Source organism: Rana temporaria, chromosome 4 (genome assembly GCF_905171775.1).
Source record: "Rana temporaria chromosome 4, aRanTem1.1, whole genome shotgun sequence".
NCBI classification, from domain to species: domain Eukaryota; kingdom Metazoa; phylum Chordata; class Amphibia; order Anura; family Ranidae; genus Rana; species Rana temporaria.
Genome location: NC_053492.1, coordinates 428,137,178 through 428,149,984, shown reverse-complemented (window position 1 = coordinate 428,149,984; position 12,807 = coordinate 428,137,178). Strand labels below are relative to the sequence as shown.

The 12,807-nt window shown below is 44.7% G+C and overlaps 1 protein-coding gene across 1 annotated transcript in view; it reads right to left on the bottom strand.

Moving 5' to 3' along the window:
* RAB3GAP2 (RAB3 GTPase activating non-catalytic protein subunit 2) overlaps positions 1-12,807 on the bottom strand; it is a 149,384-nt gene that overhangs the window by 36,001 nt on the left and 100,576 nt on the right. The window contains exons 17-21 of the mRNA XM_040351419.1: positions 11,955-12,045; positions 9,848-9,975; positions 5,392-5,605; positions 3,335-3,432; positions 841-946 (exon numbers count right to left, since the gene is read on the bottom strand). Coding sequence (XP_040207353.1) covers positions 841-946; positions 3,335-3,432; positions 5,392-5,605; positions 9,848-9,975; positions 11,955-12,045 — 637 coding nt within the window. The remainder of the gene's footprint in view (positions 1-840; positions 947-3,334; positions 3,433-5,391; positions 5,606-9,847; positions 9,976-11,954; positions 12,046-12,807) is intronic.

Sequence of the window (12,807 nt, the reverse complement as noted above, 5' to 3'; positions counted from 1 at the left end):
AGTGACAGACCGCTACACTGAGCCAACGTATAGCATTTCAAGCAGAACTAAACACTTCTATCTTTTGCAGCTGAGGAAACTGCCATCTTGGCCTGTATTTGATCTTCAGTTGCCATGGTGCTGCACATGTGATCAGTTATGACACCAGACATTCGATGGCTTGACAGTTCGGCTGAAAGCACAAGCAACTGTGACAGTTATCATTCACGTCATCCCTTATGGCCCGAACACACGATCCGAATATCATACGGCGGATCGTACGACTTGTTTTGCTTAATAGTTGCAAGTAAAATGAAATGGGTTATTAAAGTCACGAAAATTCTCGTACGACAGAAAAAAAAATCGGAAGTGATGTCATGTGTTGTAATGTATTTGTATTGTATTTTCGGACGACAACTATACTGACTAAACGAAAATCGTACGATCTGACATTGTACGAGGAAAATTTTCGTGCTTGTCCGATCGAATAATATCGGATGAACTGTCGTGATCGGCTCTCGAAAGTAGTGGACACACGATCCGAAAATCCTATTCTTCCTCGGACGATCGTTTTTGTCCGATATTCGGATCGTGTGTACGGGCCATAAAAAGTAACTGTTTTGAGAAACTGTTAAATCAATGGGTTGAGTTCCGCTTTAAGGGCGAGATGAAAACCTGAGACATTTTACTATGATATCACTGGGTCTAAAGCCTTTTCCTTTGTTTTGCTGAAATTATGCAAAAATGTGACACTCATTAAGTTTGTTCCAAGGTATGGCTAACAAAAAAATAAAATAAAAAATCAGTCGTGTGTTCCAGTATATGCCCCCCAGAGTCTGTAGTACAGAGCCCGGCACCCACCTTTCATGTTACTCAGCAGAGACAGCATGCTATGCAGGCAGCACAGGGATTGTGGTCTCTCGGTCATCTCTTTCTCCTTTGACAGCCAGACTTTCAGGAGCAAGGACTGAAACGAGACAAACAAGACAAATCACTTTATAGCAGTGGTCATCAACCCTGTCCTCAGGGCCCACTAACAGGCCAGGTTTTATGTATTATCTTGGGGAGATGCAGACTAGAATACTGCATTTACTGAGCAGCAAATTATATCACCTGTGATGTATTTCAGTTATCTTGCAAACCCGGCCTGTTAGTGGGCCCTGAGGACAGGGTTGATGACCACTGCTTTATAGGATATTGTATATTCACAGACAAACCAATTCTATACTCAGGGATGGTCCAGTGATCAACATCCATATATACTTCAACACAAGCACTCTGAAATTCAGTGGGACAGCGAGTGGTGTGGTCACCAGACTTTATAGGTTTACTAGCTGAATACCCGGCGTTGCCCGGTCTTCCTATCTTAACCTTTTGGGGAGGAAAATCATAGTAATATAAATATACCCATCTTTTATATAAGGGTGTAGGTAAGGGTTAATTTAACTGTCATATATTTTTATTTGGCATATAAGTAATATGTGTACCAGGTATTATTGAAATATCTCCAGGCGTACAGAAGTTATGTGGGAACATACATTTCCCATTGATTTGCATGGGACTTTGAACAAAAACCCTGACCCTCACAAATGGGGGTAGTTAAGGGATAAATTAACTATCCTATAGTTTAAGTGGACATATAAGTAACATGTGACCAAGTGTTATCGAAATATCTACAGCCGTTTGGAAGTTATGAAGTAACATGTATTTCCCATAGAGTTGAATGGGACTTTAAAGAAAAACCCCGACCATGGCAAATGGGGGTGGGTAAGGGTTAAACCACCTATCCTATGTTTGTTGCTGACATATAAGTAACATGTGTGCCAAGTTTCATGTTAATATCTTTAGCCGTTTGGACGTGATGCTGGAACATACATACATACATACATACACACACACACACACACACGTTGAGTTTTATATATATATAGATAGATGTGACAGTAAAAGGCAGAAACAGAGCAAAAGTATTGGCAAGATAGGCAATGAGAAATGTGCCTCTTCTCCAATTTATTATTATACAGGATTTAGCTTGCACAGCACTCTAAAACAAGAATCTAAGCATATGGGTATGGGGGGGGGGCATGTGCCTCCCCCATGTGACAGTGTGACAGTGTTTTCAGTGATGTCATTCACCTAGATGGGTGGGAATACCTTGCTAAGGTGGAACAAATAGGCAATCAAAAGGCCCTGTCATTCTTCCCTGAATGGGCAGGTGACAGTTTCTTTAAGGGGGTTCTAAAGGCAGAAGGTTTTATCTTAATGCATCATGTTAAAAAAAAAAAAAAAAACTTCTGTGTGCAGCAGCTCCCCTAATACTTACCTGAGCCCCATCGCGATCCATCGATGTTGCACAAGAGCCTTGTCTGTCTGGGACTCTTCCTCCTGATTGGCGGAGACACAGCAGTGGGCACCATTGGCTGCCGCTGCTGTCAATCAAAGTCAGTGAGCCAATACGATGAGAGAAGGGAGGCCTCGACTTGGGAGCCCCCATAGCAAGCTGCTTGCTGTGGGGGCACTCAGCAGGAGGGAGGGGCCAGAAGGGCCTTGGAGGGACCTCGGGAAGAGGAGGATCGGGGCTGCTCTGTGCAAAAGCACTGCACAGAAACAGGCAAGTATAAAATGTTTGTTATTTTAAAAAAATCTGACTTTAATATCACTTTAAAGTGGTTGTAAACCCACTGTTACAATTTGCACCTACAGGAAAGCATAGATTAAGGCTTACCTGTAGGCGCAAGAAATATCTCCTTAACCTACACGGTCATAGAGATATTTTCACAAAAACAGGCACCGCTGTCTACGGCGCAGGCGCTCTGAGCGTGCCGTAATTGTGAATGGCATTAGCGGGGTTAATGCTGTGTTTTCGCGCATTCACGCGGATCTGTCGGTCCCGCGCACATGCGCAGGAGTGACGTCATCGCCGCCGCTCCAGCCAATCACAGCGCCGGAGCGGCGGAAACAGGAAGAAGCTCCAGGGGACATGGCCGTGGACGGGACCAAGGCAGACTTCGATCTCGGGTAAGTGCCACATAATGAGCTAGTATGCTGTGCATACTAGCTCATTATGCCTTTCTCTTGCAGGTGTATTTAAAAAAAAAATTACAGAGGGTTTGCTTCCTCTTTAACATCTTCTGAAAGCAATTACTGGCCTATACATGGCAATTCGGAAACGCCTTTTAAAGTGGCAGAGCAACGGCTACCTCTACTACTTCTATCTGAGAAACTTGATTTCTCCTCTCAAGCAAACAGCCTATACCACAGTCATTTCTAACCAGTCAGCAGCCTTCTGGCCTGTACCATCCTCTCCTGTACTACATGACTTGATGAGCATTGATTACAGTACAGTATGTCCTACCAGGAGTAGCTGAGGGCTTAGTCCTGCACTCTCCAGAGTCTGGCACATTTCCTGGGTGGAACATTCCCCATGTAGACACTTCCAGAAGAAAAAGCTTCCTGTGCAGAGCAGAATGGAAATATAAAAGATTTGTTAGAACAGTTCCTGGACAGTGAGCTGACATCACCACTCTACTCCTAAAGCTACAACATAAAAGACATTTTACACAATTGTGTGCCTCCAACCTTGCAATTTTCTGTGATTCAGCAGAACTTTGCCCTTCTGCACAAAGCCAGCTCCATAAAGACATGGTCTGACCAGCCTGACGTGGAGGAATTCAAATGGACTGTACAGAGCCCTGACCTCAACCATACTTGACACCTCTGGAGTAAACTGGAAGGCTGGGTGTCAGCTTTAGTCATCCAACATCAGTATCTGACCTCACAAAAGTTATTTTGGTTGAATGAGCACCAATTCCCCCAGATGCACTCCGAAATCTTGCAGAAGACTGGAGACCGTTATAGACTGTCTGACAGGAACCCCTGAAAAACTGACCGGTGGACCTGATCGCACCTTTCTTGTGAAAGGGGCCTAAAGCGGAGCAAACTGAAGAAAGTATAAATAAAAATGAATCACTTTTGATTGAAATCTTTGCCAATTGTGCCGAGCTTGCTATGGGATTGTGTACAGTATTAGGGTCCGTGTCAACGAGATTTTGTTTGCTTCATATGGGTTTTTTATTCCCAGATAAGTCAAGTTGTACTGGGGCACGTTGGGTCCCCTGGGCGAACAGAAGTAAACGTACATTGGTTCGCCTTTTGACCACTAGGGGGCGTGCGCCGCCGGAGTCGATGCAAGTGCCCGGCGAGCACGATTACCGCCAGGCACCCGCGTTCGCTTGTGATGAAGCGAGAACCAGGATCTGTGTGTATAAACACACAGATCCCAGTTCTCTCAGGGGAGAGTTCATACTAAGTATGAACAGCTTTCTCTCCTCCTAGTCAATCCCATCCCCTCCAGTTAGAACACACCTAGGGAATGCAGATAACCCCTTCATCGCCCCCTAGTGGTAACCCCTTCCCTGCCAGTGACATTTAATCAGTGCATTTTTATAGCATGATTCGCTGTATAATTGTCACCGGTCCAAAAAAAAAAATCAAAAAGTGTCTGGTCTATCTGCCGCAATACTGCAGTCTCGATAAAAATCCCTGATCACCGCCATTACTAGTAAAAATAATAATAAAAATGCCATAAACCTATCACCTATTTTGTAGATGCAATAACCTTTACGCAATCCAATCAATATACGCTTATTTTGTTTTGTTTTTTTACCAAAAATAAGTAGAATACATAATATCGGCCTAAACTGAGGAAAAACTTTTTTTTTTTTTTTTTAAATTGGGATATTTATTTTTGCAAAAAGTAAAAGATATTGGGGTTGATTTACTTAACAGAAATCCACACTGCACTTGGAAGTGCAGTCGCTGTAGATCTGAGGGGAAGCTCTGAAATTAGGCGAAGCTCTGCTGATTTTATCATCCAATCATGTGTAAGCTGTTTTTTATTTTTCTTGCATGTCCCCCTCAGATCTAAGGCGACTACACTTAAAAGTGCACTTGTAGTGCAAAGTGGATTTGCCTTTCGTAAATAACCCCCATTGTGTTTTTTTTTTTTTTTTCAAAAGTCACTCTTTTGTTTATATCGCAGAAAATAAAAACCGCAGGAGGTGATCAAATGCCACCAAAAGAAAGCTCTATTTGGGGGAGGGAAGGACGTAAATTTTGCTAGGGTACAGCATCGCACAAATGCGCAATTGACATTTAAAGCGACACCGTGCCGCATCGCAAAAAATGGCCCGGTCATTGAGCAGCCAAATAATCCGGGGCTGAAGTGGTTAAGCAGGCCAAATGCATCTTTCAATGAAATCTGAATGATCACAGAAGCGTCTCAAACTGATGCCATCGATCCAAGCCCAAATCCCTCTGACATGGGCTATTATTTTATTATTTCACATATAAAGGACCGGCTGCATTCAAATGGCATTTTAGAAAATGAAATAGTTAACCAAAGCTGCTTACCTAAAGCAATATATTCCTCCGTGCTGACCTTCTTCACAGAAATAGAGTCTTGTTCACACTCCAGGTACTCCAAGAAAGTCTTGACTGGAAGCACTCCATCTTCATCCTCTGCAAAGCGGACGCCAGACCGGATGTGTTCCTGCCTGTAGTTTCTGATTATAGTTTGAAGTCTTATCAATTCACCTTCCTCCAGTCTTAATAACTGGGCCAACTCCTGCAAAACACATAAAGTGACCTCTTATGATGTAAATAAAAGGTAAGATATTTAAGGCTGGGTTCACACTCCTGCAATCAGATTTTGAACCAACTTTCATTGCAACCATCTAGTGCTCCTTGGAAGTTACTTGGATGTGGTTTGCATCTTCCATGGGGCCAGAATCACAGTAGAATCGCACCAAAGTAGTAGCGGGACCTTTTCCAAAATCACACTGTGCTGAGTTGCATTGATGTAAATGAGCACTATTGAAAACAATCTGATTTTCATTGTCATGCGATTCTGTGTGACTCAAGTTGCATCTATGGTGAACGGAGCCAAAATTACATAGATTGTAAAAAAATAATAAAATATGATTTTAGTTCATGGACGGACATAGCCTTAATCTTGACAAAGTGGGTATTAGCCTTCCTTTAGGAGTGACTAGGCAGAAAGTGTTAACTTCAAAGCTGAAAAGCCCCGCCCAGGTCCTACTGGCTATATCCCCTAAGCCTGCACCAAGCAGCTTGGTTTGTCAAAAGCAGTACAAACTTAAAAAAGAGGGGTGGGTGCTCTGTCCGTCCATGAACTCAGAGAACAAGATTTTATGGTGAGTATAAAATCCTATTTTCTCTTTCGTTCATGTACGGACACAGCCTTAATCTTGACAAAGTGGGACGTCCCAAAGCAATGTCAAAAAGAGGGGTGGGAACAGCATAAAATTGAACTTCTGGCTGGACCCAGCTCCGCATCTTAGTTGTGCCCAGAAGATGGTGGGGGAGGGGGCGCTTTCTAGCCCCCATTTGCCCATGCGCTGCTTCCACCTTGGCAACAAAGGCATCTGGGATTGCCGACATAGCGTCCACCGATACAGAGGGTGCAGGGGCATCAATTGCAAGCTCAGGTGTTACAGGGGAAAAAGAGTCTGCTTCTGACGCCATGCTGACCCACACACCTGACACAGGGACTTCAAGGCAAGACACAGTAACCCACTCTCCTAGCTGCAGAAGAGACGAGAGGTTCCCACTCAGAGGACTCGCCACCCTGGAACAGTAGTATGCTGCTGTCCGCCAGTAGAGCTGCTTCCTTGTCACATATGCAGTCTGACAATGTCAGCAGCGTGTGTCTGTCAGTCTGTGCCGTTTAAGTGCAGTTTGATAGATGGCAAAATGGCCGCTGAGTGGTCACTAGAGGCCAATAACGATTGCAGGCCACAAGAACATGGCCGCCGGGCAGCAGCTAGAAGCCCACAGTGAGGACACAAAACCATGGCCGCCGACCATAGCCAGTGCATGGATCTCAGGGAAAAACAGGCTGTCGAGCAGTCGATCGAGACCAACCAATGCCACGGTACACAAGCGCATGACCACTGGGTGTAGAAAGAGCCAGGAGCCTAGGATAAAGCCCGCCAAGCGGCTGCTAGAAGCAGAACATAGTGCGGCCACAAGAACATGGCCGCCGAGCATGAATAGTCAAACAACACCTGGATCACAGCAAAGATGGCCGCCAAGCAGAAGATAGAGGCCAAATACAGCGCGGCCACAAGAACATGGCCGCCAGTGCAGATGGAGCAATACAGCATGGATCACAGCAAAAATGGTCGCCTACAGCATGGAGCAGGACACACAGGTAAGCAAAATCTTTTTAAGCAACGTATAACAATGCTTTAGCAGACATATATGCACAGTTACCCCCAGGTGAAGCCCTCCCCAGGAGAACCCCCTGCCCCAGCAGCTAGCTCAGAGAGCCTAGGGAGGAGGGAAGGAAGGGAGGGGAGAAGGGAAAGATGGAACCTTTACTCACCTCCCCAGGAATGGCCAGCTCTGTCTTCCTGCCGAAGCAGGGTATTATACTTAACCTTCCTGAGGATTGTGCAGGAAGCATCCCAGACAGACCATCTTCCGCATGGTGACGGAGGCGACTGTCAGCCAGGCTACTGCGACTCAGCCCTGTAGACCTGTCCTATGCAAGCCCTGGAGTGTATAGCTCACCGGCCACCCGTAGAGCATGTTGTGGATGCCCCAGTGCGTAACTATGGTCGGCACACGCTCGATAGCCGAAACTGGGGGGACTACAAGGATCTGGGATCCAGCCTGTCGCCCAGTCGGCAGTTGATCGAAGATCACAGGAACAAATATTAATAAATAAAATAATGAGATTTCCATCTGGAATCAAAAAACCTCCAGGCCTATGGGCCCAAAGGGGAGCCATGTCTTCTCCCTAACTAGGCAGAAAAAAACTGAGCTGCTTAGTGCAGGCTGAGTGGATATAGCCAGTTCAGCTTTGAAGTTAACAATTTCTGCCTAGTCACTCCTAAAGGAAGGCTAATACCCACTTTGTCAAGATTAAGGCTGTGTCCGTCCATGAACGAAAGAGAAAATGGTTTGCCTTATCTCAACATTCATTCAGTTGGGTTTTGAATTGTAATGTTTATATACAGATTACCACTAGAGGAAGAATTTACAATTCTGTACTGAAATTTAGTCATAAAAATATGGAACAACACAAAAGTAAAAAAAAAAAAAAAAAAAAGAGGATCTCATTAAAGCGGAACTCTGCCGTAAACATAAATAAATATTAAAAGCCAGCAGCTACAAAAACTGCAGCTGCTGAGTTTTAATATATAGACACTTACCTGTCCTGGAGTCTAGCGACGTCGGCAGCAGAAGACGAGCAATCGCTCGTCTCTCGGCTGTCCCCACCGCCATCATCGGTGAGGGAATCAGGAAGTGAAGCGTTGCGGCATCACTGCCCGGTTCCCTACTGCGCATGCGCGAGTCGCCCTGTGCCATCCTCCCTGTTCCCCGCTGCGTTCTGGGAGCCGTGCATTTCCCAGAATACAACGGGGGGGGGGGGGGGGGCGGGAACTGACGTACTGCCCGCAGGTCACCGCAGAGTCTATGCCCAGAAGTGGGTGCAAATACCTGTCTTAGACAGGTATCTGCATCCCCCTCCCCCTGAAAAGGTGCCAATTGAGGCACCGGAGGGGGGGAGGAATCCGATGAACGGAAGTTCCACTTCAGGGAGGAGCTCCACTTTAAACATTATAAGCAGAGCTGGCCATAATAACTTAAAGTGTTTGTTAACTCAAACATAGAAATCACTGCTAACCCCTCTATTAGAGCTATGCATACCACACTGTACAAGTCTTTTATAAAAACAAGGCATGTAAATACCTTTTTAGAACGATCTTCAGGCCGGTTCACGTGACTCGTGGCTGCTTTACAGTTCCAATACATGGCTTCTGCAGGAGGGGGTGAGATCTCATTCTGACGACAGCCGGGGTGATCACATGGCCGCTCAGTCCCTGGCTGGCAGAGAGTCATGTGACCGGCCTGAAGATCGCTCTAAAAAGCTATTTACATGTACTATGCCTATTTGCAATAAAGGGGCTGGCAGTGACCATTTCTATGTTTTTTTTTATATAATAGCGGTGGAGCTGAGAAGCAGAGAGGAGGGGAAGAGAGGAGAGCAGAGCAGGACTGCAGATGACGTAGGGACTACACTGACCACGGTAGTCAGGGCTCAGCAGCCCCGATTATTGTGGTCAGCACAGAGAGGTGAACACAGGAAGTTGTAGGTTCAGACAGGTTTTTTACCTTCTAGAGAGGGGCAGATTACACTGCACAAGCACTGTGCTGTTTAATCTGCTTTAAAAGGGCAAGTGAACCAACAATGCACTAGCTTAAAGGAACCTATTTAGAAAATAAAAAACGGACCTTCACAACCCCTTTAATACATCTAGAATTGTACTTTTTAAAATGCAAGAAGCGTATGTTTCCGAAAATGAATGGTATCCGCCATTCTGCAGTACACTGCACAACAGAGCTCAGATTTGAAGGAGAGAGCAGAATGACAGAGATGAGCTCATCAGTCCGCTGCTTCTCCATTAACTTTTCAGCCACAGGCTGGGGAGGGACAGGACCTGGAAGCGTTACTTAACTCCAGCAAAGAAAAATCATGTCTTCTGCCCTGCAGGACAGGGCTTTGCCGTCAGATGGGGCAGTGTAAATTCTGAATAGACAAAAATACAAACCTTTTAGCAGGTTAAAAGCTCCCATCAATGTATTTCATCTTTGTATTTAGCAGTTTGCCTGGAATTCGCCTTCAGAATGTCTACCTACTGAATGCTGAATGCTCAACATGGTTTCCCTTACCTCCAGGGATTATGTGAAATGTTTATTTATTTTATGCTCTGTGATTTTGTTTCATCAAAGGACCCTTGCTAGAGTAAAAGGACTATTTTTCAGGACTGATGCTTACTTTAGTCGAGGGAGTGGAGGCAGTTTCCATGGTGACAGAAGTGATTTTCTGGACCGATTCATAGAGATGTAGAAGCTTTAATTTGGACTGACAGAAGACCAGTAGACTTTCATCCACACACTCCAGCTCTGCACCAAGGGAAACACAAAAGGAATCAAAGTAATACAAAACTATATCAAAAGTACAAAATTAAATGTCTGTTGGCTTATTTAGGCAGACTTGGGGCCCACAGAAAGCTATCTTGTTGTTGTGCTCTGTTTGAATTTACTGTTTTAGGACCAATTCACACCTGAAACTGGACATTTTTGCATGTGCAGTAATGTGCATTTGACATGCATTTTTTATGTGCATTTGCAGTGCATCTTTCCTAAGCTTGCATTTTCTTTGAGGTCGCTTCCATCTACTTTGGGCTTTTATGTGTACTGCAGTGTGTTTCAGTGCATTTATTTGCATTTGCGTGCGTTTCTGCAGCATGCTCTACTTTTTTTCACTGCACTAGTGTGAACTATACCCATGGGATAACCTGGATTTTGGACCATCTATGCAGTCAAAAATGCATCCCACTGCATCTGGTGTGAATGGGCCCTGTAATGGCAGGTATGAAGTGCAGGCACCATATCTGTAGTAGGTTTAGTGCGCTACCAAATGCTGGGCAATTCTGATCTGGTAAAGCTTCCTAGTAGTGCCAGAGCATACCCGATCTCGCCCACCACAACACATTCCCATTGATTAGCCTCACATGCCATAGGGAATCTGTGAAATGTGGCAGGCAAGATTTGACCTTGCCAGGATGTGGGAAAGCTTTGTCTGATCTAAAAGGCTTGGTATTCAGTTGGACCAGGGGCATTGAGAGCTAAATAGCAGCACTTTATAGATCTCAGCAGATTTTTAAAAACCCTACTAGCTGTGCCACAAAAGAACTATCAACACCCTACTTAAGTGAACATTAGCAGCCCAACAACTCACTTGGCTACAAAAGAGATATGGAGGGGGAGTGGGTGTACAGAATCTGCAATGGGGTTTTGGGGGTAGTCAAATTTTACTGTAAAGAAATGGTCAGCTCCCATTTATCATTATGGGGATTAACCTTCCCTCCACTGTCTCACCCAGCTTCCACATCATAGTTCTATCTCCTACATATGGCCACTCTCACTCCTGGCATGCACTTGTGCCACATACTAGTGCAAACAAAATCTTGCAGTACAGGCATGTTGCAGGACGCATGTGTTAACTGCCATAAGCAAATTTTAAATTGGTTTACTGGATAAAAATGTTCATTTTATTGCCACCTCCGCTACAGCAATGCCTGAATGTTTCCTACCCTACTTATCCCTGCTCAGGCAAATTTTAAGACCTTAAAGTGATTCTAAAGGTTGTAATAAAAAAACAAACATGTCATACTTGCCTGCTCTCTGCACAGAGCTGCCCTGATTCTTTACTTTTGGGTCCCCCGCCGGCGGTCCTGGCTCCTACTCCCCAACAAGTGCCCCCAATAGCAAGCCTCTTGCTATAGGGGTATTGGAGCAGGCTTGCTGCAGAGCCATGCTCCTGTGAATGGACATTGTTCATTTACTCCACTCTCTCCTCATTGGCTCACTGGCTGTGATTGACAGCAGCAGGAGCCAATGGCTCCCATGGCTGTGTAAGCCAATGAGAAGAGAGAGACCCGGGAGAGCGCACCGCTGGATTGAGATGGAGCTCAGGTATGTATAGGGGGCTGGGGAAGGAGATGCACCCCAAGGTTTTTTTCTCTTAATATGTAGAATGCATTAAGGTAAAAAAAAAAATCTACCTTTAGAACCACTTTAACCTGGAGGTGCAATGCAAATTCAAAGCTGATAAATAATGGACACTTGACACGGTTGCACCAAAACACAGTTACCCCTTGAGTCAGATTTAAATACCCATAGTATCTTGTATATGTCTGAAAGGTTAGGGAAAACACAGGTACATGTGCTTATCATGCCTTACAGGTGGCCACTGCCTGGTGCATCAATTCTGTGGCCATATCAAAATTACCTAAAACAATCTACCGAAGTACTCTGCAAAAAGTAAATGTCACGTTTGGAATATTGATTGAGATGATAGCTTTCCTATGAGCCATTACCTTGATTCTGTAAAGAATCCATTAGAGCCTGCGTAATACTGGTAAGCGAGGAGAGAGGAATGCGGGTGCTGGCGAGGATATTTTCTAAAGCCTGGATATACAGAAAAGAGAAAAGGTACTTGAAATTATACAATGTCAGTTTGCTGACACATCTTATTGATCTGCACACCATATATGCCAAATCCCTGTAAAAAAAAAAAAAAGGAGAGAAGAAGCTGCAGCTTAGACTTTATTAGCTGGGACAGCTGTCACTCACTTCTCTGGAATAAATGTCAACTTTTTTTGGGACACAAATGGAAGATCCAGTGAGTGAGAAGCAACAGGAATCCACACTCTGAAGACACAAAAACCAATCATAGATTCCTCGAATAGAAGTTCTGGTATGTTTGCTTGTACAAGCCCATTATTAAAGTGGACCTTCAGTAATTTTTTTTCAACTTTCCATCTAACAAATCCTTTGCCCTTGTTTTAACTTTAGATAGTAAAACATTATTTCTTCTGCCAGTAAATACCTTATACAGCCCACTTCCTGTGTTTTGTTTGGTAAAAAGCCTAGGCTTATGACATCATGCACAGCTCTTTCGCTCACTCTCGTGAGAGTTTGCCAGGAAGGGAGGGGGATAAGTCAAAAGAGCGTACCTGAAATTCTTGACAGGCTGCGATGCAGGTGTCCATTTTTTTTAAACGACTTCCTCCTGGTCCCGTCCTGTTCAGCGTTCTGCCTATCACGGACGTTCTTTCATCCTCTGACAAGAGAAGGCCTGTGATAGGCGGAACACTGAACACAGTGTCTGCTGGGAGTCCGAGGATGAAAGAACGTCCGTGATAAGCGGAACACTGAACACAGTGTCAA